This window comes from Orcinus orca, chromosome 13 (assembly GCF_937001465.1).
Source record: "Orcinus orca chromosome 13, mOrcOrc1.1, whole genome shotgun sequence".
Taxonomy (NCBI): Eukaryota; Metazoa; Chordata; class Mammalia; order Artiodactyla; family Delphinidae; genus Orcinus; species Orcinus orca.
This window is the reverse complement of record NC_064571.1, coordinates 76,843,478-76,869,469: the sequence shown is the minus strand read 5'-3', so window position 1 is coordinate 76,869,469 and position 25,992 is coordinate 76,843,478. Positions and strand designations below refer to the sequence as shown.

Sequence of the window (25,992 nt, the reverse complement as noted above, 5' to 3'; positions counted from 1 at the left end):
TTCTATAATCCTCAGTGTATTACATACTAATCATTACACTGGATACCAATTCTCATACAATTATATTTCCCATTTAAAGCAAATGATGGCAGTACAGCAGTCGTGAGATTCTTGTGAATTTTAGACAGAGTGAACTTAAAAGTTATTGTATGAAGCAGGATCCTTCTGAGAGTGAAATGGGGCATTACTAATAATTTTACCATGACAACAGGCATAGACTGGTACTGAACCTGAACCTGGCAAACCAGGAAGTATGTTCATCCTTGTTTTAGAGAATACCGTTCTAATTAATAATAATACCATTGTTACATTTTAAAATTAGTTTACAAATAAGACTTGATTAAAGAGGGAGTAAATGTTAACATTTCCTTACCAAGATCAATGTATTTGGGATCCAGAGGCGTGCCAATAGAATTACAAAGAACTAGCACAAACTGTGAACAAATAAAACAGAAAGTATCAAAACTCCTGCTTATGTATTGTAAAAGAAATAATGCTTAACATACCATGCTTATCTCTTTTTCAAGTATCACTAACATGGAAAGAATTGATAAAATTAAATACAAAGAACAGCAAAGATAATCTACAGCACAAAACTAAAGAAATATGCACTAAAATTAAACTAAGGCTGATTTCTCAATATAGAGGAACACTGGTTTTTAAGAGACCATTTAAGAAACACAAGTACACTGGCTACTTTTCATTTTTATACTTCTAAAATTCCTGGTCAGCTATAACCTCAAAACTCATTTTTATCCTATAACCAGCTATGTAAGAGCTAACAATTTGTTACCGTTGCACCAAATGTTTCCATCTCGTTCTCCTCCTTTGAAGCAATATATAAATGACATGAGAAATTCAGAAAAATTCAGTTAATTCAGAAAAAAACATAACCCAACCCAATGAAAATAACTTAAAATGCTCAGTGGTTAACACATACACAATTATCAATGATTAATATTAGGAAAAATAATCGAACATAATGCACACTTTACATCAGATTATTCTAATGGTAATTTCAATTTTTTTGCTGTTAGTCACCTTCTCTATATCTAGTACTAAGAATAATATTTTACATAGATGTTTTCTTGATTAGAATAATAATTTCAAATAAACCAATTCTCAATGTACTATTTACACAGACTTCTTTTCTCAGTATCTCAAGTAAAACTTGTTTAATTTCATAAACGTAAACTAAATGATAAAAAAATACAGTAAAATATCATAATTTACTCTTCCACTACTTAAAACAAGCTTATTTACTGCCACAAAATATAAATGTTTTACATACTTATTATTCACATGCTCATAGCTTAAAGAATCAAATGAGACATCTTACTAAAAACAGAAGTCCCCCAACTTCCCATTTCTTGCTCCCTAGAGTAATTACTTTCAGCTCCTGTAATTCATTCTTTTGCTATTTACCTCCACAAATGTAAGTAACATATTTACAATGCTACTTCTTGTTCTATTTTGTTTCAATTCAGGACATCATATAACCATTACTTTCACCCCTCCTTCCCAGCCTCCCATTACACAGGAGCACACTCCCATCACTTCATCTTTCCACTACAGTCTTGTTAAATCAGAATTTAAGTTTTAAAATGTTATTATAGTTCAATTTTTAAACAATTTTAATTTTTTAAAAAATCTAGTGAATACATCATTTTGACTCTAAATGCTATTCAGTGAAGCTGAGGCAAGTATAACATGATTTGTTTTCCTTTCAAGCATGTTTTAAAGCTTTCCCTGGCGTGGATAATTGCCTTTATTTTTTTCTCTTTGCTTAGTTTTCTCTGTGTTTATTACTAACTCAAGTCCCCAGTTGTCCCCCAGTTATCTATGTGTCCCCTCAGGAGGTCAACCACATTAACTGTTCTACTAATTTCATCTTGAATTTCTTTTGGAGCCACCTGGGCTGCTCTCATTTGATGACTCACTCCCTAGGCGTGTGCACAACTGCCAGCTGGTACCACTCCACGCCACTGTTGTCAGGTTACCTGGTTTCTTCCTCTTTCTTAGTTTATTCTTCGTTTTGGTAAACCATATCCCAAAGTAACCTCCTAAGTTAAGAAAGCTCGGAAGGTAAATTTTTGGTGATCTCGTACATCTAAAAATGTCTTTATTCTACCCTCATATTTAATGAGTAGTTTTGCTTAAGGTATGGAATTCAAGGTGGGAAATCATTTTCCCTCAGAATTCTGAAAGCAATTCTCCAAAGTATTGAGGTTGACAAGTCAAATGCCATTATGATACCTGATCCCATGAAATCTGTTCTGGAACCAAGTGGGAAATGAAGACTGCGGTAACATTAATCTAACTGCCCTGTTTTCAGCAAGAGTTCCACCACCCTTCCCTGTGCTTGGTGCCCTTCAGTGCAGGGACTCCGTATCCTCTCTGGAGGGTAAACCAGTCTCCCTCGTGGTTAGAAGGGCAGCTGTCCACAGACTCAGTAGTGGGAAGGGATCTAGAAATCTGCTCCTTTATATGACCCTTTTTCTTTTTCCCAAAGTATTCTCCTGCCTGCATAATCTCTGGTACTTCCAAATCCCTTTTCTGTTCAATTCTTTCTCCTACCAGGTACCACCACCAAGTCCTATGTTTCTGGGATTCTGTGATGTAAACTCGTTGCTTCTTTCCTTTCTCCACTGATGGCTGAGGGTTCCATTTTCTTGGGTCTGCTAAGGTAATTACCACTAACCTCCTTACTCTCTAAACTCCAAAATTATGTTGCTTTTTCCTCTCCCTTTCTGATCCCTATGGGCTTATAGCTTTTTAAAAAATACCTTTCCTGTTGTTTCAGTCAGTTTCAGGAGAGAACAGAGCCAAATGTGGCTGTTCAATGGCCACCTTAAACTAAAAATTCTATACTTTTTAATGGGATGAAATAATTTATAACACAGCCAAAGACATTGGTAGTCCTTTCTTGAAAAATTTGCATACTTCTGCAAATATTTAAATTGTTAACAGACTTTTTAAAAGGGCATTATTTATTTATTGTATGTTATGAGACACTGTCTTTTAAAGTAATATAAGTCCACATAAAAGTACATTTCTGAATGTCAAAGCTACCCAAATTGTTATAAATGGCCATTGTTACATAATTTCTTGAGCATTTGTACTAGACATCTGGTTATTCATTTCTACTTATGGAATTTTAAATTGGAAAAGAATTGTGGTATTTTAAATATATTTCAGAGACAAAAAGCTTCAGTACAGGTCAATATAAACTGCCAATGGATTAACTAATTGGAGAAAAAAATCAGGGGACACAGAACCAATAGAGTCATATAACTTTCCAAACAGAGGTCTAGACAGACATGGCCAATAGACCCAATACTTTGCTATACCTGCCAGTACAGAGGCCATGCTTGAAAAGACAGAGAACTATAGCCCAATTCTGCCAAGTAGTTAACCCTTCTAAGTTTTAAGATATCAAGGAACACCTACCTGAGGATGATTTTCATCAGCTTTTGTAGCCAAAACGCAGAAATCTCCACAAGTAGTAATAGAAATGAGACTCTTCACATACTTAACATATTTCTCATTGTTTTTTGTATCCCAAAATATAACACAGTACTCTGGACGATCAGGTCTGGTATAAGCATAAACTACAGTGTTTGAGCAATAACCCCACTAGGAAGAAAGGAAGAAGGAAAGGGAGGGAACAGAAGGAGGGAGGGAAGAGAGAGACAGGAAGGAAGGAAGCAAGGAAGGAAGGAAGGGAGGGAGGGAGGAAGTAAGTTAGGAAGGAAGGAAGGAAGGAAGGGAGAAAGAAAGAAAGAAAGGAAGGAAGGAAGGAAGGAAGGAGAAAGAAAAAGCAAGCAATTAACATTGGGAAAGTCATATTATTATATTTTTATATTTTTCCTCTAGAAATACTGCAGATACGTGGTTTATCGGTGCTGACAAAATAAATTCTTTAGAAATGGAAGAGAGAAGGACTGAATATTCAGCTTAATCTCTTTTCTCACTAAAATAACAAATCTAAAAGTAATAAAGACAGTTTAAAAAAACGTACCACAAAAATAAATTTGGTTTAACTTTCCTTATTTTAGTTTGTAAGATTTAAGCTTCAGTGGTGAAAATTTCAGATTTTTCAATAGCCAATAACAGTTGCTTGGGGGACAACAGCAAGAGAGATCCCTGCCAAAGTTCAATTCTGAGTCCTGAAGCCAAAATTCAGAAATAGCGGCTTTGCCTTTTTTCTCCCATCCACGTTTTTTTATATTTGTTTTTATCAGAGTAACATATGCACATAGTTTAGAGTCAAATAATTCTACATGGCTTATCTAACACAAAAACAAAATGCAGGAGCCCCCTGCCTAATTTCCTCCTTGGGGTAGCCATTTACAACTATTTTAGCTGTAACTGTTTTGGTATTGATTTCCATATCACATGTGGATTGATTACAGAACTTAGAGCTTTCCCTCTCCCAACAAATTTATACGTAATTTTGAATAAATCAATATTCAGTGTCTACATTATTAACACTGTGTTTACTCTTCTTTTTTGCGGGGGGCAGGGGCCGTGCTGTGGGGCATGTGAGATCCCAGTTCCCCGACCAGGGATCGAACCCACGCCCTGCCACAGTGGAAGCAGAGTCCCAACCATTGGACCACCAGGGAAGTCTCCAGTGTTTACTATTCAAAGTAATATGGTGATTACTTTCTAAAATAAACTTTTTAACTCTAAAATAATTTTAGATTTATACAAAAGTTGCAAAACTAATACAGTGTACCCTAACCCTTTACTCATTTTCCCCTGTTGTTAACATCTTACATTACCACAGTACATTTGTCACAACTAAGAAACCAACACTGATACATTACTATTAACAGAACTCCAAACTCAATTTGGACTTCATTCGCTTTTCCCTAATGTCCTTTTTCTAATCCAGAATCCCCTTTGGAACACATTATATATTTAGTCGTCACGTCTCCTTAGGCTCCTCTGGGCTATGATGGTTTCTCAGTCTCTCCAGGTTTTTGATGATATTGACAGTGTTGAGGAGTCCTGGTCATGTAGTATGTAGAATGTGCCTCAATTCATGTTAGTCTGATGTTTTTCTCAGGCTTAGACTGGGGTTACCAGTTTTTAGGAAGATCACCCCACAGGTGAAGACCTCTTCTCATCACATCACATCAGGGGGTAGTGATAGCCATGTGACGTCACTAATGATGCTAACCTCGATCGCCTGGACAAGGTGGTGTTCTCCAGGTTTCTCCACTGTAAAGTCACTTTCTTTTTTCCCCCTTTTTTTCCATACTCCACTCTTTGGAAGTAAGTCACTAAATGCAGCTCACACTCAAGTTGGGGGAACGAGGTAGGGGACTTTGCTCCACCTGCTGGCAGGGTGGTGTCTAGTAAATTAGAATAATTCTGTAAGGAAGATTTGTTTCTTCTCCCCCATTTGTTTATTTAAACAATTTATTGATATCAGTTTGTACTCATGGACATTTGTTGTATAATTTGGGTTACAATCCAATGTTACATCATTTATTTTGTTGCTCCAATTGTTCCAGGCTTGGCCACCGTGAGCTCTTTCAGGCTGGCTCCCTTGTCCCTTTGGCGTACCCCATCCTTTTGTTTTTTGAGCACTTCCTTACTTTCTGGCACTATAAGATGCTCCAGGCTTATCTTGCATTTTCCCTGCCCTAGTCCTAGAATCAGTCATTTCTCCAAGATGCTTGACCTTTAAAAATTAGATACATAAGTCTTCTCACAACAACTATCCTTAGTAGTTTACCAGTTCAGTCTCATACTTCACAGCTTGTTATGGGTCAAATGCTAAATTTAAGGTAAAATATTGATTAGTTATTATGCTGCTTAGTCTCATTTTCCCCTTCTGATCCATTCTCCGCCATTCTCTGGCCTGCTCCGTGCCCTGGAGGCTGACTTCTATGAAATCCATTACCAGGACTACCTTGCCTTCTGCTTTCCAGTTGGGCTTGGCCAACAGAAGGCACCAGCAGGTGGTGAGATGGGCTGAATTATTTACTCCCCAAGGCTGTCTCTGCCCAGCCAGCTAGCAGTGGCTGTGCCCCTATGGAGTAGACCCTCTTGCGTAGCCACAGAGCTGGTGGGTTCCAGGAACAATACTTCCTTCTCTTGCTCACTGTTGCTAGTCTCTGGGTGCTTGCTTTGTCATCCCTTTCTGGTCCCCTTAACTCTGCTCATCCCTCTGTAATAAACCCTTCATCAATCTCTCTTCAATTACTCCTTTCTGCCATCTGTTTCCTGCTGAGACCCTGACACTGTTGGAGTAATTTTACTAATTAAATATAGTATTCCAGGAACATTTACCAGTTCTAAGGCCTTCACACTGAAAAAAGCCTCCTTTCAACTGGTTTATAAAACAATGTGGCTATGAATATATGCAAGAAACACACATTATACTTTCAGCTATAACAAAATTATATCATAAAAAACATTTTTTTTTTACATTTGCTCTTAATACTCACCTTATAATCAGGTCGAATATTTGCAAAATATATAAAAGAATCAACAGCTAGTGCAATTTTCAGTCCACCTCCTTCCCAAGATAGTGCAGACATCTGCTTTCCAGGAATCTTCAAAGTACCCAGATGCTGAAAAAAGTAATTATATTTAACCTAAAGTATCACAATTAAATAAAATACCACCAATCACTTCACAGAGATCAAAAGTGGTACAAAAATTATTTTATGAAAGGTTGCTACAAACTTCAAATCATTTCCCTTCAATTTTTATAATGTAAAGCAAACATATGAGAGGAGAAATTTACAAACTATAGCCTAAGAATTCAATATCAAATTTCATCAAATCTAAGATGCCAGAGATTTAAATACGCATCTTTATTTTTATGTACAACTTAGGAAAGAAAAACACACTGCTAGCTAAAAATAGGACAACTTTGATTTTAAGATGCATCCCAATTTAGAGTTGTAAAGAACTGTGCTTCTTAGAATCAATGAAATATTGGAGTAATAAACTCAATCCTTAAAGTCTTTCCTCTCGTTCAGGCCCCATCCCACCCCCAACAGCCAACCAGATGCCAAGCATTTTGCTTTCACTCCTTTCTATCCTCCACTACAACTGCCTTCTTTCTTGACTGAACTATGGTGACAGCCTCCTAACTGCAATTTTTCCCTTTTGTCTCTTTTCTCATTCCTGCCCTTCCAATTCAATCTCCACTCTACTGCCATGATTATCATTCTAGAAGACATATCTAATCATGTCCTACTCTGCTTTTAAAAAATGCTTAATAATTTTTAAAAATCAATAGCTCCCCACCAGTACATTCTCTAGAATAGTATACAGTGACTTTCCCCACTTGCCCAAAACTCTGTGGCTCAACACCTTACGAGTTAGCTGGAATTACTGTGCTCTCCTCATGAGGGAATTACTGTGCCTCCGTTCCTTGGGCCCATATAATATCTCTTCTGCCTGAAATCCTCCTTTCCTTTTCCCCAAGACTCCCTCATCCTACTACTCCTTGTCCTGCAGGAGTATTCCTATTCATCCATCAAGAAACAACTTAAATATTACTTCCTGCCTTCTCCCCTTCCTCTACGGTTCCGGAGAATTTAGACAATGAGCTACTTGACAGCACTAACTTTATCACATTCACATTTATTACCCTATCCCTTAATAGATTCCTTGGTAAACAAGTACCCAAAAAAATATCAAGTAAATAAATGTATCATGCCTTCAAGTGAATTTCTTCATATACTAACAGTATATTTAAGGGCTAAATTAGCAAATGAATAAATGAATACAAAGACTTTTTTAATGTGGACAAAGAAAGAAAACATTTTTAATCTATGTTTTATTTGACAAAACAGTATAATCCCAAGAATTTTAATAAATTATACTGGTATCCCTCGTTCTTAAGCAGTTATGCTCTAAAATCAAATTTAATATATTAAACTCCACTTTGCCAGGGAAACCAATGGGGAAAAAAAAAGTTGTAACCTAGGAGGGTCCACTCTATCTGTCCTGCTGCCTGTACAAAACCAGAAGGAAAAAGCAGGGTCTCACAACATCACTCTTGGTACTGACAACCCATACTAGGAGGAGAATAAGGCCATCTTCTAACTCTGAGAAACATGCCAGGCGGTGGCAGCAGCGGGGAAAGAACACTGTAGACATGTCCCCAGAGTGATCTCCTTTGATTTTTACAACAGTGCCATGAGATGTTACCTTTATTTCAGGAAATACGTTAACCGAGTCTCAGAGGTTAAATAACTTCTCTAAGTGAAACCACACTGTAGAAACGGAATTCAAAGCCAAAGTCAGGTCAGCCAGACTACAAACCCCATGCTCTGTCATCCCCTCCCATGGCTAAGACCACACTGAGAAAACTAGAAGACCCCAGCCCTCAGAACCGAAAGTAAATTCTTCCCTGAGGTTTTCCTTAAGTTTCAATCTTTAGTTAATTTCTTCCCAAGTTCTTTCTAATAACATAGATCCAAAAATAAATACCCCATATATTCACTCATTCAAAAAATACTATGACTAAATACCCTGAGGACCTATGCTAGATACCTTTAATTACAACTATACCAAAAACCACTTACAGTTTTCAATTTGACACATAACAGTTGATTTGCAAGATAAAGCAAATAGGCCTTTGAATGCATGTTTTTATACTTGGAGAAGACTGAACTAACAAAAATAAGCTGATAAGATAATATAATGATAAATAAGCCAATGGCGACAAACAAAAATAACGAATAAAGAACATGAATTTAAAAGAAAGCTATAAACACTGAGATAACTAGAATTCAAATTTTTAATTATTTAGGAATCTTGAGAATATACTTTTGTTTTTTCTTAGCTTTTACATCTACCAGAAATATTATTAGTTGACAAAGTACAGAGACTACATACTCTCCAGAGCACATTCTGCTGGGTAACTTTCAGCATCAGCTGACACCATTACTTACCCTAACAGAATTTATTAAAATATATTAAAAAGTATTAACATAGTGAAACTGGTATAGGTTTTTGTGTAGCCAAAAATAAATATTATTGAAGTCTAAGGTGAATTTATAAAAACCAACAGGATACTCAAAAGAGACTGAATATAGTCTAAAGTAAGAAAATAAAATAGGTAAAAATTATTAAGCTTAGTTACTAATAAGTTCTCATTTTCTAAATTTTTAAAATGCACAACATGTTAATTCTCCTATTTTATATTTTCCACTGCTGCTTCAAGAAAATTCTCTTCAAAAATTAAATTTATTAATAATACTATTGAGAAGGATACCATAAGTTATTTATGAAAAAATGTTTATATTTTAATGTAGCATCACCTAAGATTAATTACAAAGAGATTTTCTTAAAATGATCTATTATTCCACAACAAATTGAAACAATTAGAAGTTTGGGAAAAGGATAGACAGCACATTTAATTTATCATATTAAACCCCCCCCAGATTAATCTGAAACAGCTAAATTACACTAAAAACAACTCAAAAATCAGCTGTAAAGAGATGCATATTCAGATCACAGAGAAAATACTCTCAATAACTACTCCCTAATGATTTCTTATATGAAACATCTGGTTTTCTAAATGTAAAGATTATAAAATAAATTCCACGATAAAATGAAGGCTTATAACATAAGGATATTATTCAAAGACATACACCTGATAGTTCATCATTTTTACTTAAAATGTCCGTTTTAAAAAATGTGACAGGTTTATACCCGCTTCCTCCATTCTTCTTTCCCCTACCTTATTCACTGCATATTTAAATGGAAAGAAAGAAAGACAAAACCTTGAATACATTTACCTCACCAAATGGAGTGTAAAACTGCACAGTGTTTACATCTTTGTCCTGGGTGATGGCCTTCTGGGAGCCTGCCACAGCTAACACGCTGCCAGTGTGGTTCCACTGGATACTTACTACATACATGCCACTATCAATTAAAACAGGATCTAGTCAACAAAAAGAAAGCAACTGTGGTAAAATATTTAGTCTAGAGAACTTTATAATCTTAAGAATAATTTTAAAATTTTTTTTAATTCTCCACATTAAAGAAAGAAAAATTACATACTTTGGTCATTCTCATGTCTCATTATTTGGCATCTGCCATTGTCAAAACAAATCGCAAGGCAGGGGCAGTGTGGCTCCACATAGCCTTCTGTGCCATGGTACCAGTGAATTCCAGCGATACTGACTGCTCCAGTGACATTCACCAAACAATTCAGTTTCATTTTCATCTAAATAAAATCAGTTAGTTAGTATTGTATATTTTAAAACAGGGATTAGTATGAACAGAGTATTATGGAAAGACACTGAAAATAGGATTTAAAAATCTGGTTTTGAATACAAGCTCCATCACTTACTGCTTTACCAACCATGGACAAATCACCTGAGTTTCAGTTTTCCCCATTTGTAAAATGAGGATTTCAAAAAAGCTCATAGAGTTTTTATGAGACTCAAATGATCAAAGGTATACAAAATTACTCTGAAAATAGCAAAGTGTCATGTAAAAGTTGGTTACTATCACTTCCACCAACGAATGGGTTCATGTGACGTCTTAACCCTCACTAAAAATAAAACCGGCCCATAAGTAAGATCAGAGATCTATCATAGCTAGATCTCACAAAGCTAGAGTTTTTCTTGAGATTCTGCTACCTAAGCCTATTCTATTTTGCCTTCTTTCCAGGACCTGATTTTTGTCCCTTACTGTTTAAATCTTCCATCCTTTTTATAATCTAGTACCTTGCTACAAAAATATCTTTGGTATCTCATGTCACCTTTAGCTTCAGGTATTTGAAGACACAAAGATCAAACTGCACATCATCCTACCCATCATCCCTCAGCTTCAATACACTGAAGCCTTGTATTGAAAAGCCTTGTCCTTCCCAGCTACCAGGAAATCAGAACTAAGAGCATTAATTTACCTTGAAGCAACCCAGAAGGTTTTTTTAATAAAATGAATTTTTAGACAACTGGAAAAAAAACCCTGAATTGAAGACTTTCTTGATTACGCAAACTATCATAATAAATGAATGTGTATACATATATGAATGATATATAAAATAATCATACAAAGTTGTGTAAATAAAAGTAAGGAATATATGTACTTACTATAAAATTCCCTTGATTATCATAAATGTGTATTTCTCCATTTGCCATTCCAAAAAGTAAGATTTTACTATCTGCAGACCATGCTACATGACATAACTGTATACCCTTCAGGTCTTTTCCCCAAATGCGATTCCCTAAAACAAACATAAAACATAATTATTTCCTTAAAAGTTCAAGGTCATGATTCTCTAACAACTGTTCTAGAAATCTCTGTTTCCCTAAAGAGCTCTCACATTCTTCACAGTATTCATGCATTTGTTCAATTTATTCAGTCATTAAATATTTACTGAGCACCTACTATGTGCCAAACACACACTAAGCATTTGAAATAGCAGCTGTTTCCAACTTTCTCCCTTCTCTTCTAAATTCTCACTCAGGACCTCACTCCCAAATAGCAGATGAATTCGTCTTTTACTTTGGAAAGAAAATAAAAGCTTTCAAAAAAGAAATCCCCCATTCTCACTTTCAAACATTCAGAACATAACTGAACCCACACTTATCCTTTCTGCTTTGCCCCCTAATACAAAGGAAGAGGTATGTCCCCAACCAGACACCAATCTAAAGCTAATCCCTCTACCTATTCTCTGATCTAATCCCTTCTGAGCTTTGCAAAGATCTCCCTCTACTGATTATTCACATTTTCTCTCTCTCTCTGTATTTTTTTGGTTTTGGTTTTGGTTTTTTTTTGGCCTCGCAGCGCGGCTTGTGGGATCTTAGTTCCCCGACCAGGGATTGAATCCAGGCCTGGCAGTGAAAGCACCCGGTCCTAACCGCTGGACCACCAGGGAATTCCCCTTCTCTCTCTCTTTAAACTCTTCTCTCCAGGCCCTTTCTTATAAGCATTTAAACATACTCAGGTCTATTCCTCTTCAAAACTACCACCTCAGATAAAAACAAACAAACAAAAAACTCTTCCTTCAACCTTAAGTTCCCTTCTAACTACCGCCCTATTTCTACCATTCCTTTCCCAGCCAAACTTCTTGAAAGAGTTATCCACACTGTAATCTTTGCTCCCTCACCTCGCACTCAACCCTCAACCTAACACAGTCTGGCTTCTGCCCCATAACTCCACTGTGGGGAAGGTGAAACTGCCCTCGTGGAGATCACTGATGGCCTCTTGATAAATCCAATGGATGCTTTCTTCTTTTTCTTTCCTTTTTTTTTAAGTACTTAAATTATTTTATTTCATGTTTTTACTTTTTTTGTTGGAGTCTAATTGCTTTACAATGTTGTGTTAGTTTCTGCTGTAGAACAAAGTAAATCGGCTATATGTGTACATATATCCCCTCTCTCTTGAGCCTCCCTCCCAACCCCTCCCTGTCTTGTTTATTGTTTTGACCACCTCTTCCTTCCTTCTTGGTTTCTGTGACATCTCCAAGACTTCTACTTTTCAGTATCCTTTATGGAATTCTCTTCTCCTATCCATCCATTAAATGTGCTGGTTCTCACTCTACAGATGGCCCCTGGGTTTTTCATCTATTCCAATGGTTTAAATTACCATCCCTATGCTGGTGATTCCCAAAATTATGCCTTCAATCCAGATATTTCTAAGCTGCAGGCGTATATATCTAATTGTGGTCTAGACATATGTACTTGGATGTCCTATGGGATGACAAAATCAACATGTTGAAAACTGAAATCTCCCCTCAAAACCAGTCTTTTCCCACATCCCTTATTTCAATGAAAGGTACCACCACCCATCCAGTGGCAAAGCTAAGAACCTGGATATCACTCTAGACACTTCCATCCTCTCATCCCCAACCCAATCAATAACAAGGTCCTATCTGTTCTACTACCTAAGTATCTCTAGAATATGTCTAGTTACTTCCATCTTCTTTGTCATCACCCTGGTTCAGGCTACCATCCACCACGATCTATTACCTGAATTACCATAGTAATTTCCTAACTGGTACACCTGCCCCCATCTTTCTTACCTTTCTCCTTTCTTCATATTGCAAACACAGAGATGTTCCTAAAGAACAAATCTGACCACATTGCTCCCATTCTTAAAACCTTTCATTGGACAAAAAACAAAACAAAAAAACCCCTTTCATTGGCTTCCCAATGCTCTTAGAGTTAAGTCCAAACTCCTTGTATAACTTATAATCTGCATGATCTGCCTTCTGCTAATCTTTCTAATTTCATCACATACAGCTCTTCTTCCTTTAGCATTATACTATACTGATTCTCAAAATTGTTTCAATATCCCAAAACATGGCTAAGTTCAACTCCTCTGGACCTCCTCAAATGCTATCTCTTAGGCCTAGGACATTCTACACACCAACCTTCTTTGTGGCTAATGCCTCAGCACAGATATCATTTCCTTTACGATGCCTTCCCTGGTCCCTCTAAGTCTAGGTTACATAATTCTTCTACATGTTGCTGTCTTTTCCCTGTCTTAGTACCTATCACAACGCATTGTAATTGCTTGGTTAATTATCCATCTCTCCCGATCTAGATCTGGAATATTTTTTTGTTGTATCTAGTGCCTAGAACTACAGCTGTCACTTTGCAGACTCTCAGAAACAGAATTTTTTCATACCAAAAAAAATTTTTTAATAAATTATTTCTTTAATAGAGAGAACTTCACACTAAAACAAAGGTACAGACTCTCAGAAGGCCCAGTGTTATCTACGAACTAGAATTTTAAAGACATAGGTTTGAAGGTTACAAAACACAACAAACAATGACATGCTCAGTTCTATTAAAAAAAGACTAGATCATTTCACAATATGAAATGAAATAATATTTCATTTCACAATAAAAATACTGAATCATTATGTTGTACACCTGAAACTAATGTTATATGTCAATTTTATCTCAATTTTTAAAAAGTGATAGATCTCTATATACTTTTTTTTTTTTTTTTTGCTGTACACGGGCCTCTCACTGTTGTGGCCTCTCCCGTTGTGGAGCACAGGCTCCGGACATGCAGACTCAGCGGCCATGGCTCACGGGCCCAGCCGGTCCACGGCACATGGGATCTTCCCGGACCGGGACACGAACTCGTGTCTCGAACCCGTGTCCCCTGCATCGGCAGGCGGACTCTCAACCACTGCACCACCAGGGACGCCCTCTATATACTTTTTGAAACTAAAATCTACAGATTTACAATACAGTCTAACAAGTGTAAAGATAAATCATATAATTAGGTAGACATATTTAAAATAACTCTGAGAAATTAATTCATTTTTTTCCAGTCCTACTGTAGAAAAAAAATTTTTAACAGATTTTTTACTTGAATATACTTAAAAATAAGTAATTCTTAAATGTCATCAAATTGTACAGTAACTATTTTCTCTTTTGATGTTTATTTTTCTGTCAGAATGCTAACATGATAATTAATTTAAACCTCTAAAGATTAAAAATGTCAGCTAAATCTTGATCTTGGCTCTGGGTGCAAAAATGCATTACCATCCACTGAACCAACTATCACAGCCCCATCCTCGTATACAATGCATATCTTCTGTCCATCAGCATTCCAGCTCATGCTTCGAACCACTGATTTATTTCTATTGTTGATCATCTCCTCATACCAAGAGCCTGTTTTCACAAAGAAAAACAAATGACAAGTCAAAACTTTCACATCTAATAAATGGTACTTCAGAGTTGAAACATTCCATAAAATACACTGTGGGATAAATAACTGCAAAGCTTTCTACAACCTGAGACATTTAACTATGAAATCTTCAAATCCAACAGAACAAGATGAAAAAAAAACTTGGGCCTTGACTAATAATTGCTTCAAAGATTATCACAGAAAACACAATAAATGCCCATCTTTTTTTTTTCTCTCTCTCTCTTTCTTGCTTTCTTTCTTTCTTCCTTCTTTTCTGTCAATTAAAAAACAAAACTTCATTTGCTTCTGAAGGCCGAAACAATTGATTTTTCTCAAAGTCTGACTTTTCCCACTTGAGTACACCTCAGATAATAACCAAGGAAAGAACAAAATAACCACAATTACTTCATAAGTATGCACAAACTCTCCAATGATTAATTATAGGCATATTAAATATAAGCATATTATGTAAAAGCTCTAAAACTGCTTGAAAAAAATTTAAACAGTTCATATCACATTAGTGATATCACATCACTAATGCTGAGTGACAAAAACGTTCTTGTACATGGGGTTGGAGTGAGATGTGACTTGTCTCAAGGTGTAACCAAATACGAGGCAAATCACAGAGCTATTCTGTTTTCTTTTTGTTTTTTAAAAGGCTTTACTACATTCTGGTACAGGGAATTCTAGTCTGAAGCCAAGCAAGTAATCATGTAACATGGAATAACTAGTCAGAGCAGGGTATTATCCATCAAGACTGAGGCTCAGAGAAGACCTACTTTGGAAAAAGACAAAGTTTAATCTCCTATATTTTCACATTCTACTCACTACACACATATACACAGACATAAACTTTAAAAATAAATGAGTTTGTGTACTACAGCATGTTTTAATTAAGAATTTTTAAAAGGTATACACCGTAAATGTTTTTAAAACAAAACACATAAACTAAGGTACACTGTTCTTTTAAAGATGATGGCTACAGGCCCCAAGAGAACATGTTTCATGAGTTATTTTTCTGGTAATAGTGATGCACCTAAATTAATCCCTCTCTTGTTCTCTCTTGTGGGCAAAAGACACAAATTGTGAGCCAGTAGTCAGAGCTGAGATAAAATCTATATCCAAGAAGGAAAAGGAAGTTAACTGACTCATTAAAGGAAATTAATTATTGCCTTTGACACCTTCATAAATGTGTTTTTATCTGCTGAACTAACTCCAGCCACTGACCACAGAGAAACTAATCTTACTGGAAACCTGAAAAAAAGAGCTATCTCAAGCAGAAACGATTCTGCCAAGAGCCTAAGTTCAGTTTGAAGATAACCAACAGTCACATAATTCACTTTCTTAACGCAAGGTCACCGTTCAAAAGAAGTAAGGTTAAAGGGAGAAGTAGGAAGCCATAAACCCAGAAATATCACCCCTGTGAACTCCTACTGCCAGCTAAAAAGGGTCTATTTCAAAGATGTTATTTCCCCATTCAAATACTGTAATCCAGACTCCAATTTGGGAAAGATTAAATAAGCTCTCCTAAGATACCTTTATATAACATCCAAACAATGATAAGACCATTTTGATCACTGGTAGTCAACTTCTGATATTGTTCATTCCATGTTACAACTTGAACAGAACCTAAAAAATTATAAGACAATTTAGAAACTAAAAAAGAGCTACAATTAATTTCAAATTTATATTTTTATAATAAACACCAAGAGCATGTTAAAATCAATACTGTTCCTGGGCAACAAACAGCAATTAAGAGTCTTTAATATTACTCAAAAATGTTCATAGGATGCAGTTACTATTATCACTCATTTCTAAAATAATGCATAATACTAATTTTCATGTTTATTCCTATTTCATGCCAGCTAAGGTACCAATTATGATCAGCTGCAAGAGCTGCCATGTATCTGATGACCGAAACAAATGTAAGTAAGATTTACCCAATTTGCCTGACTCCCCAAGATTATTATGCCCAAAGGACATCATACTAAGTACTTGTTTTTGGGGGGAGGTGGTATTTGTTTGTCATTAATATGTCCCCTAATCTCTCTGCCTGCACCACACCTTGTTTTCCATTCTAGTAGTAACACACTCTTGAGCAGCTCTTAAACCTCTGGGTTATAGGAACAAATGTGTTTTTTTTAGTTTTTTTAATCCTTAAATACTTTATTGTATATTTCCTAAGAACAAGGACATTCTCTTTCAAAACTATTTTACAAATTAGAAATTTTAACACTGATACAATATTATCTCCAACCCACAGTCCACATTTAAGTTTTATCAATTGTCCAAATAATGTCCTTTATAGATACTTGTTTTTCTCATTTCAAGATCCAGTCTAGGATCATCTAGTACATTCAGTTGTCAGGTCTCTTTAGTCTACTTTTATCTGGGACTATAAAACAGACTCTAAAAAAGGATTATATCCTATCCATAGACAGATAACAGTATTTTTAATATTTAAAATTACAGCTACTTTCTTTCATAACTATTGAAGATGTTACTTAATCATGTGAAAGTTGTTGAATGATTCTAGGCTGTGTTAATTATGGCTAAATAGAAATGATTACTTTAAATATTACCATCATTTAAAATGATGACATTTTTGCATTAAGTAGATGGTTTCTAAATACCTAAAGATAATACTATTCAAATATGATTTAAAAATTTACATGACTCACCACTATGGCCTTCAAGAGTCTGATTCATAGAAAGGTTACTAGGGGCTGCAAGACCCCTCAATTTTGCATCATCTAGAACAAAAACAAAAACAAAAAATACTATGGAAAATATATAAAAGTGACAGATTATAAGATTTTGATATTTCTTGCTTTTTTTGAAAGGAGTTCCTATTCCTGGACAATATTAGAAAGTTTTTTTTTTTTTCTGTACACGGGCCTCTCACTGCTGTGGCCTCTCCCGTTGTGGAGCACAGGCTCCGGACGCGCAGGCTCAGCCAGGGCTCACGGGCCCAACCGCTCCGCGGCATGTGGGATCTTCCTGGACCGGGGCATGAACCCGTGTCCCCTGCATTGGCAGGCGGACTCTCTCAACCACTGCACCACCAGAGAAGCCCCTAGAAAGATTTTTTTTAAAGCATGCTTTATCCTGATCTGTTTTTCTCAACATGGACAATAACACCTACCCCCTTGCAAAGATGTTATTCTGGCAAAATAAAGCAAAATGTATAAAAGAACACTGTTTATTCAGTATACTGAATATATTGGTAATTATTATTGCTACTTATTCCTTGCCAAAAGATAACAAATAGAAGTATTTATGACATATAGATTGAGAATTTTAAAGCATAAGAGGGATCAAAAAGCAAAGACTTTGGGGCTTCCCTGGTGGCGCAGTGGTTGAGAGTCCACCTGCCGATGCAGGGGATACGGGTTCGTGCCCCGGTCCGGGAAGATCCGCGGCTGGGCCCGTGAGCCATGGCCGCTGAGCCTGTGCGTCCGAAGCCTGGAAACTAGTTTTTACTAGATTTTGCAGAATCTTATATTCATTCATTCATTCATTCATTCAACAAATATTTATTGAATGTCTACACTCTTCTATGCACTGTGGAAGACTCTGAAAATAAATGATGAACAAAAGCCCTCTGCCCTCAGAGAGCTTGTAGTCTACTAAGGGGACAGATATTAAATACACACACACCCACAAAAATATATATGCATATATATAAAATTATAAACTGGGGAAGTAAAGGCATAATAGGAGACAGTAACAGAAGGGGATTAATTTAGACTGAAGGGAGAACCAGGGAAGGATTTCTGAAGAAACGATATCTAAACTGAGACTGAAGGAGAAACTGGGAAAAGCCAAGCCAGGTAGGGGGGAAAGTATTCCAGGCTAGGAAACAGCAAGTGCAAAGGCCCCTGGGTAGAAGTATAGAGCCTTTGGCAAACTGAAAGAAGGCCTATGTGGTTGAATTAGTGGAGAATGGCACAAGATAAGGCAGAAGTGATAGGCACAGAAAAAATGATAAAGTCTTTGCAGGAAGTGATAAAAATTTTAGATTTTATCCAAAATGCAATGTAAGCCTTTAAAGACTGTTTTTTATTTCAAGTGACTTATTCTCCTTGATTACTAATCATACTATAGAGAAGAATACAATAATATAAAATGTCATCTCAGTAAATGAATCTTCACTTAGAAAATCTGATTGTTACATGTAAAATATAACATTTAAAACATTCATTTAAAAATACAAATTTATGAAAATCTTAAGAATTTGTGAGAGTGGGAATTATAAAAGTTGATGCTGAAGAAAATTCTCCTTTCAGATAACATGTATCTTAAAAAATTATGAAAAATATTCTTTATTCTGAAAACAATCTCAGGGAAAAAAAATACCTGAGTTCCTCTAAAACCATTAGTTCTAATTATCCAGTTACTGTCTTGGTAACATTAACAATAATACACATATATAACATCACAATCATCTGTCAAACAATTAGGATAAAATAAATGTTGTTGACATACATGTTAGGTTGAACATTATTCTTTTAACAGAGGGTTCTTTCACTCATTGACTCTTTTAAAGATTGTACTACACACTTAAGCCTTATTCTACTCTTCTAAAAAAAATTTGATACAAACATTCTTCTTAACTTATAGCACTGAAAATCCATTCTAATGCCTATAGTCATAGTCACTGTAACCAAGTAAAATTAGTGATATGTGATTCCAAGGGTTTGCAGGACCTAACATATTTGAAAGTGTGAGGAAGTAGGTCCATCTTTCCATTTGTTTATATGGTCTGAATTCACAATTCTGCATAGCGGGTATGTTTTCTCTTTGTGAAACCACAAAGTACAGGACTCCTGACAAAATATATTCTGACAGATGACAATAAGTTTTTGAAATTCTACTTGACATGGTGAACAAACGGCATCCACATCTGAACACTGTCTTTTGCTGGCAGCAACTCCAGAACTTGATCGTGCAGAAAATACCTGCAAAACCTACCTGAAAGTTCTGATGTCCAAAAAAAAAAAGTCAAAAGTTTTCAATGAGGTGGAGTAAAGCCACCAAGATCCCAAGACTCTACTGAGTTACATTAAACTCCCCATGGCCAATAAACAAACCAAACTGGCATGGTATGTGCTTCTAAAAGCACATACCAATAACCCTTGGAATTAAAAGGCATGATGAAAGGAGGCACCAAAAAAAGAAGGCATTTGAAACCCATGAAGAGGGATTTCAGAATGAAATCAGTAATTCCAACCATCTAAAGTATCCCCCAGAAGCTCAAAAAGTCCAAAGGATTTAAAAAGATTAAACTGGGGGCTTCCCTGGTGGCGCAGTGGTTGAGAGTCCGCCTGCCGATGCAGGGGACACGGGTTCGTGCCCCGGTCCGGGAAGATCCCACATGCCGCGGAGCGGCTGGGCCCGTGAGCCATGGCCGCTGAGCCTGCGCGTCCGGAGCTGGTGCTCCGCAACGGGAGAGGCCACAGCAGTGAGAGGCCCGCGTATCGAAAAAAAAAAAAAAAAAAGATTAAATTGTCATAAAGTGACTGAGAATGAGAGATACAACAAAGGAGAACAGAAGACCCTGCTCAGAACACCAGTAACCAAGCACACTAAATCTCTGAGCACCTTTATCTTAGGAAAACCCGGCTGACGTTCATAAATATCTGTTTTTACACTTTGCATTCATAAAACTTGTTAGCTTTTATTTGCCTCCATAAAAGTTGTTAGCAGCCCAACTCCAAGAGAAATTCCTGTTATGTGCTGCATAGTAAGTTTGACAAGCAGGATCAAAATATATGGAAGACATTTTGGTAACACTTGAAGAGAGGGTGGGGTTCTGAGAAGGAGCTGCTATGGGTTCTCCAGACTCCCTGGCAGGATCACCTGACTGCCTTGCTTCTCTGCGTGATGGGCTACAAGTGACTATGTGCACATCCATGGGTACAGCTATGGACACCTGACCTGGTATTTCTGGAGCTTTCTTTAGGTACGGAGTTGGTGTGGATTATGGACATCTCTAGAACAAAGGCAAGAAGCTTCGCGCGTCCGTCTCGTTACATGGGCACTCGTTACATGGGTCGGAAGGTCGAGGCACTCCCACTGCCTGCAGTTCCTGAAGGACTATGCAGGTGGCTACAGTTGGCTTGTATGGTCTTGGAACACTTTTTCTCTGACCCGAATGTTTGCTTTAGGGTGATACCTCCTCTAATGAAGATGAGTAGACTGCACCCTCTGCAGCAGTGGCAGGAAGAGCAAGAGATGCCATCTCTAGTCAGGGCCATTGCCCTCAAACCCCACCACAAGCAACTCTGGCCCAAGCTGGCAGCCCTTTAGAGACTTTTAGCAGGGACATAACATGATCTGGTTCCTTTTTTTTTTTTTAAGATCACAATAGCTGGAGTGTGAAGAATAGACTAGAAAGAGGCAAGAAACAATGAAGGGAGGGAGGCTGATTCTCACAGCAGTCTAGGTGAGAGCTGATAGTGGCTGGGACTAGAGAGGTAGCATGGGACAAAGGAAAAGGATTCAGATACTCTTTGGAGATAGAAGCATAGGGTTGTTGATGAAGGTGATGTTAAGTGAGAAGAAGGGGGCTTCTAGCTTGAGCAAATGGGTGACATTTAAGATATTTACTGAAATGGAGAGAAATGAAAGAAGATATATGGGAGAAGGTCAAGAGTTCAGTTTTAAACAAAGTAAGTATGAGATGCCTGTGAAAGATTCTTGCGGAGATGTCCAAGTCTGAAAAATCAGAACTGGGCTACAGATATATATTTAGGAATCGTCACCCCATAGATGGCAGTTAAAGCTAAGGGAATGAAAGAACAAGTCTAAAGAGAAAGTAAAACGAAGACAGCCCAGAACCAAGTTCTCAGGAATTCGTACAGTTACAGGAGAATCTAGTAAAGAGACTGAGAACTTACCAGAAAGGAAAGGAGGGGAAAGCCATATGTATAAATATAACAATAATTTAAAACATTTCTATTCTCCTTTTGTCTTGAAAAATAATGGTTCAAGACAGAAGGAAAGGTCAAATGCTGATAAGAACCCAAAAAAGCTGTCCATGAGATTTGGAAAATGAAGGTCACTGGTGAGGGAGAAAAAAGAGGGAGAAAGCAGACTGATACTCCAAGAATAGAGAGAGGATAAAAAAGTGATGAGGTCCCTGAGAAGGTGAGAGGAGGTGGGCTCCAGCAAAACCTGTGGAAGTTGGCCTGTGAGAGAAGAAGGATACTGCCTCCTCATCTTAACCTGATGTAAGAAGCTGGGGCAAATGCTGATTCTAGTTCCTTTCCTTCTAAGGCAAGGGAGTGAAAACTGGGAATGCCACCATTGGCATTCAAATGTACTCGGTATATGCAGTATCTGGTGATTGTTACTGGAGGGATCTGTTGCATCACAACTATTATTACTAAATACAATAGACTGACCTTTTAAGAATCATCCAACAATATTTCTCATATTTATCTCTTTCAACATGACTTACACTCATTAAATACCAAAACAAATAATTTACTCCATATTCCAAGGCTCTCAAGAAACTATTTTCCATCTTGCTCACTAATTGCAAAGAATATTCTAACCACACTTCATCAAAAATGCAGAACAGGGACTTCCCTGGTGGCGCGGTGGATAAGACTATGTGTTCCCAGTGCACGGGGCCAGGGTTCGATCCCTGGTCAGGGAACTAGATCCCACATGCATGCCGCAACAAAGAGTTTGCGTGCCACAACTAAGGAGCCCGCATGCTGCAACTAAGGGTCTGGCGAGCCACAACTAAGGAGCCTGCGAGCCACAACTAAGAAGCCCGCCTGCTGCGACTAAGACCTGGTGCAACCAAATAAATAAATAAATAAAATACCAATTTAAAAAGCACATATATATATATTTTTAAGTGCAGAACAGGAAATGAAGTAATTTTTTTCTTGAAAAGCCTTCAATATTAAACATAATGCATTTCTTAACGTAACTAAAACTTCCCACATATTTTAAGGCCAAAAAAAGTATATGTACATATACTTACATATATTTGAGAAATATAACAGAGACAAAAATTTTCTTTCAACACAGTTAAGAAAACTAAAGTGTTGAGAGATTAAATTACTAAACATCAGAAGCCAAACTCTGATTGGTACATAAGTATCTATCTTCCAAATTTGCCTTTTATTTCATATAGTTAATCTAGCACATCAAAACAATTATTCTCTCTTTGCTTAGGCTGCCATGAGCCCTCCACATAGTGGGTAAAAACGAGGCTTTGAAAGTGAAACAAACTAAGTTTTGATGGAAGAAATGTTCACATATTGAGGTATGGGGAAGTCATTCTGGCTTACATATTATTTAGCTTAAACTTTATGCTAATTAGAACAGTCTGTTTTTTAGCCTATCACACATATCTTGTATATGTGCTTTAACCATTAAAGAAAAGCGTGCATTGTCCAGAAGTAAAGAATGTCCATTCTGGAGACAGAGATCAATGCCTCCCTTCCTGGGACCTCAATGCTTGTACTCCTTCGATGATAAGGCTCCCTTCCCAGGTGCCAAAGCCATACTGACTTGCTGTGTAGGAAGCAAATATATGCCTTGAAGGAGTGTACCCCTGTCGTGTTTGATGTTCTTTGCTCTGACAAGAGATAAAAACATGCTGAAAACCATCTTCTTCGGAATAGTTCCTCAGAGCTGTCTGAGAGGCTGCCTCCCCAGCTATAGTCCTCAGTTTGGCTCAAATAAAATTCTTTTCTATTCCTATTACTTCAAATCTTAGCTGTGTCACTTATTTCCTGTGTGACCTTGGGCAAGTTATTAACTGATCAGCACCTAGTTTTCTCATCTGGAATACCTACCTCTCAAGATTATTGTGAAGTCAAATTAGATAGTGAAGGTTAAACACCCCAGACATAGAAAGTGCTCAATAAATATTTATAACTACCACTTCAAAGCTGTAGAGCAGTGCGGTCTGAGATTCAGCAACACCAGCATCACTAGAAATGCAAATTCTCAGACCGAATTCCAGATCTACTCTGGGGCTTGGGTCCAGAAATCTGTTTCAACAAACTCTTCAGATGATTCTTATGCCTGATAAAGCTTGAGAAGCAATGCTGTAAGGAATCCAAAATGTAATTTAGTTCAACCCTTCATTTTACAAAAGACTGAACTAAAACCCAGATATACTCAGCAACTTGCTGAAAGACATTCAGAAGTCTTATGGCAGAGCTGAGGTTCCAACTCCAATCTCCTTATCTAAATCTCCAATTTAGACTGGAAATTGTCTAGCTCTCCGACCTAGAGCAATACTAGATAATAAAGAAATGTGAAACTGTTTGCTATGATTCCAGAGAACTAGAAAAAGAGAAATCAAGCTGTAAAACACAAGAGACTTATTACTAAAAATGGTTTTTTTAATCCCATTTTCTGTTTTTAGGAACTAGGTGCATAATTATTAATACATCTTAAAAGTGGAAAGGACAACATAGGCCTGTAAATAATCTACCAAAACGTGAGACTTTTGTGACCTTACTGAAATGCTGATTCACATCACTTTTATTTTACTTTATTTATTTTAGACTCCTATTTATATAGCACAACCAATACACATAGCATAAAACAACATAATGACTTAGTTTTCATTCTTCATTCATTTTCATTTGCCATCAATAATTTCAGCAAAAGCCATCTGATGTTTACATTCAATATTTTCTGAACTTTGTTACAAAAATACTCTAGAAGAACACCCCAAAATGTTTGGGGTTTTGTTCTTTTTCCTTTTGAAAGAATTAGAGTTGCATACTGACAAATACCATGGGCAAATCTCTCTGACCAAATGATTTTCCATCAAGTTCAAACATTTGGGCTTGCATTCATTTACCTGTCTGTGTCTCTAATTTCAAAACCTTCAGTAATCCATCTTCACCACCACATGCTATGAATCCTTGGTCCTTGTTCCAAGATATACATTTCAGCTTCACATTATTGGGAATGGCAATCTGAAAAGCAACCACACCCACTCTCACAGCTTTTCACCAAGGGGTTGGGAATGAGTCTACAGGACACAAAGCCTGAAGAAGAAAAACGGCCAGCCTTGCAGAAATGTGAGCCGTTATGAAAATGAGCATAGTCCCCTGAACTGCCCTGGGCCCATTTGGGAAAGAAGGAAAGGACTGCCCACAAAGAGAAGGGCAGTGACTGCAAAGGAACCCAACGGGGAGTGACCTGATGGATTTTTAAAAGGGGGGAGGAGGACTTCCCTGGTGATCCAGTGGTTAAGACTCCCCGCTCCCAATTCAGGGGACCTGAGTTCAATCCCTGGACAAGGAACTAGATCCCACATGCCACACTAAAGATCCCGCATGCCGCAACCAAAAGATGCCGCAGGCATCAATGAAGATCCCGCGTGCTGCAACTGAGACCCTGTGCAGCCAAATAAATATTTTTAAAAAAAATAAATAAAAGGGGGTAGGGATAACGGAAGTATAAATCTATTATCATCAATTCATATTCCCTTTCTGCATACACTTTGGCTACCTTTTTATTACTTTTCTCCTGCCCAGAGGCCTGTGATGATCCAAAGAGTTTAAATCACCTGGATAAGCAACAGGTGAAGGAGGAAAGATAGGGAAGCACGAAGTGATCAGCCCTGCAGGCCCCCCAAAAGGACCTAACCAGGGGCAGGAATGGGAAAGAATCATGCGAGAGGGCTGCTGTCTCCGCCAAGGATTATTTGGGTCTTGGAGACCATCAGGCGGAGGTTCGAGGCTGGACCATGCAGGAAGGTGGGCGGAGGGACGTCGAAGCCGGGATCACCACTCATGGCCCTTCCGGCAGGATGCGGGAATCGCCCGCAGGTCGAGAGACCAGAGGAGGAGCGACGGCTCCGGGAAACCCGGGAAACTCACTTTCTTGCTCAAGTAAAAGAACATTCTGGGAACCCCGAGAGGACGACGCCAGCAGATAAAGCCCGACACAGGAAACTTCTTCTAAGCCGCCAATCGCTAGTACCCGCGGCTCTTGGAAGCTCCGGTCGCCCTGGCAACCGCCGCCGCTGGGTCGCATCCGGGGCGCCGAGGGACACTTCCGGCGTCGTCCTCGTCTCGCCGGGCGTCCTACGCCTGCGCGGACGTCGCGGGGCTGGTAGACCCGCTGTCGCGGATAGGACCTGGTCGCTCTGCTTCTGGGCTTTTCTGCCCAGCGCCCTGGCTCGTAGCCTCAGCTGCCCTCCGACTGGGCGGGCTTCGAGGACCGGCCACACCTCGGATGGTCGCGGCGGAACTCGACTGAGGTGTCAGTACCAAGTCAGTAAGGGCGCCCATTAAAATGAGGTCGTAAAGATGAGGTGTTCTGTAAGCCCCGAAGTCCCAATATTGTGAAAGGAAA

The 25,992-nt window shown here is 37.8% G+C and overlaps 1 protein-coding gene, 1 long non-coding RNA gene and 1 pseudogene across 5 annotated transcripts in view; 1 reads left to right on the top strand and 2 right to left on the bottom strand.

Annotated features, from left to right (window-relative positions):
- Positions 1 to 25,669, bottom strand: part of WDR35 (WD repeat domain 35) — a 62,210-nt gene extending 36,541 nt beyond the window's left edge. For 2 of the 4 annotated variants that reach the window (XM_012534852.3, XM_033437406.2), the window contains exons 1-12: positions 25,515 to 25,669; positions 24,488 to 24,605; positions 17,325 to 17,396; positions 16,180 to 16,272; positions 14,499 to 14,627; positions 11,085 to 11,218; positions 10,045 to 10,210; positions 9,780 to 9,925; positions 6,465 to 6,590; positions 3,451 to 3,636; positions 794 to 826; positions 374 to 434 (exon numbers count right to left, since the gene is read on the bottom strand). In XM_012534852.3, coding sequence (XP_012390306.1) covers positions 374 to 434; positions 794 to 826; positions 3,451 to 3,636; positions 6,465 to 6,590; positions 9,780 to 9,925; positions 10,045 to 10,210; positions 11,085 to 11,218; positions 14,499 to 14,627; positions 16,180 to 16,272; positions 17,325 to 17,396; positions 24,488 to 24,605; positions 25,515 to 25,538 — 1,288 coding nt within the window. In that variant the 5' untranslated portion in view covers positions 25,539 to 25,669. Of the gene's footprint in view, positions 1 to 373; positions 435 to 793; positions 827 to 3,450; positions 3,637 to 6,464; positions 6,591 to 9,779; positions 9,926 to 10,044; positions 10,211 to 11,080; positions 11,219 to 14,498; positions 14,628 to 16,179; positions 16,273 to 17,324; positions 17,397 to 24,487; positions 24,606 to 25,514 lie in introns of those variants that run through there. The other 2 variants (XM_004274856.4, XM_033437407.2) reach the window with 2 other exon arrangements.
- The window catches only part of LOC125960770 (uncharacterized), a 483,380-nt gene that overhangs the window by 439,763 nt on the left and 17,625 nt on the right, over positions 1 to 25,992 (top strand). The gene's annotated exons all lie outside the window — the stretch shown is intronic.
- LOC105748240 (E3 ubiquitin-protein ligase RNFT1-like) lies at positions 18,045 to 21,903 on the bottom strand (annotated as a pseudogene).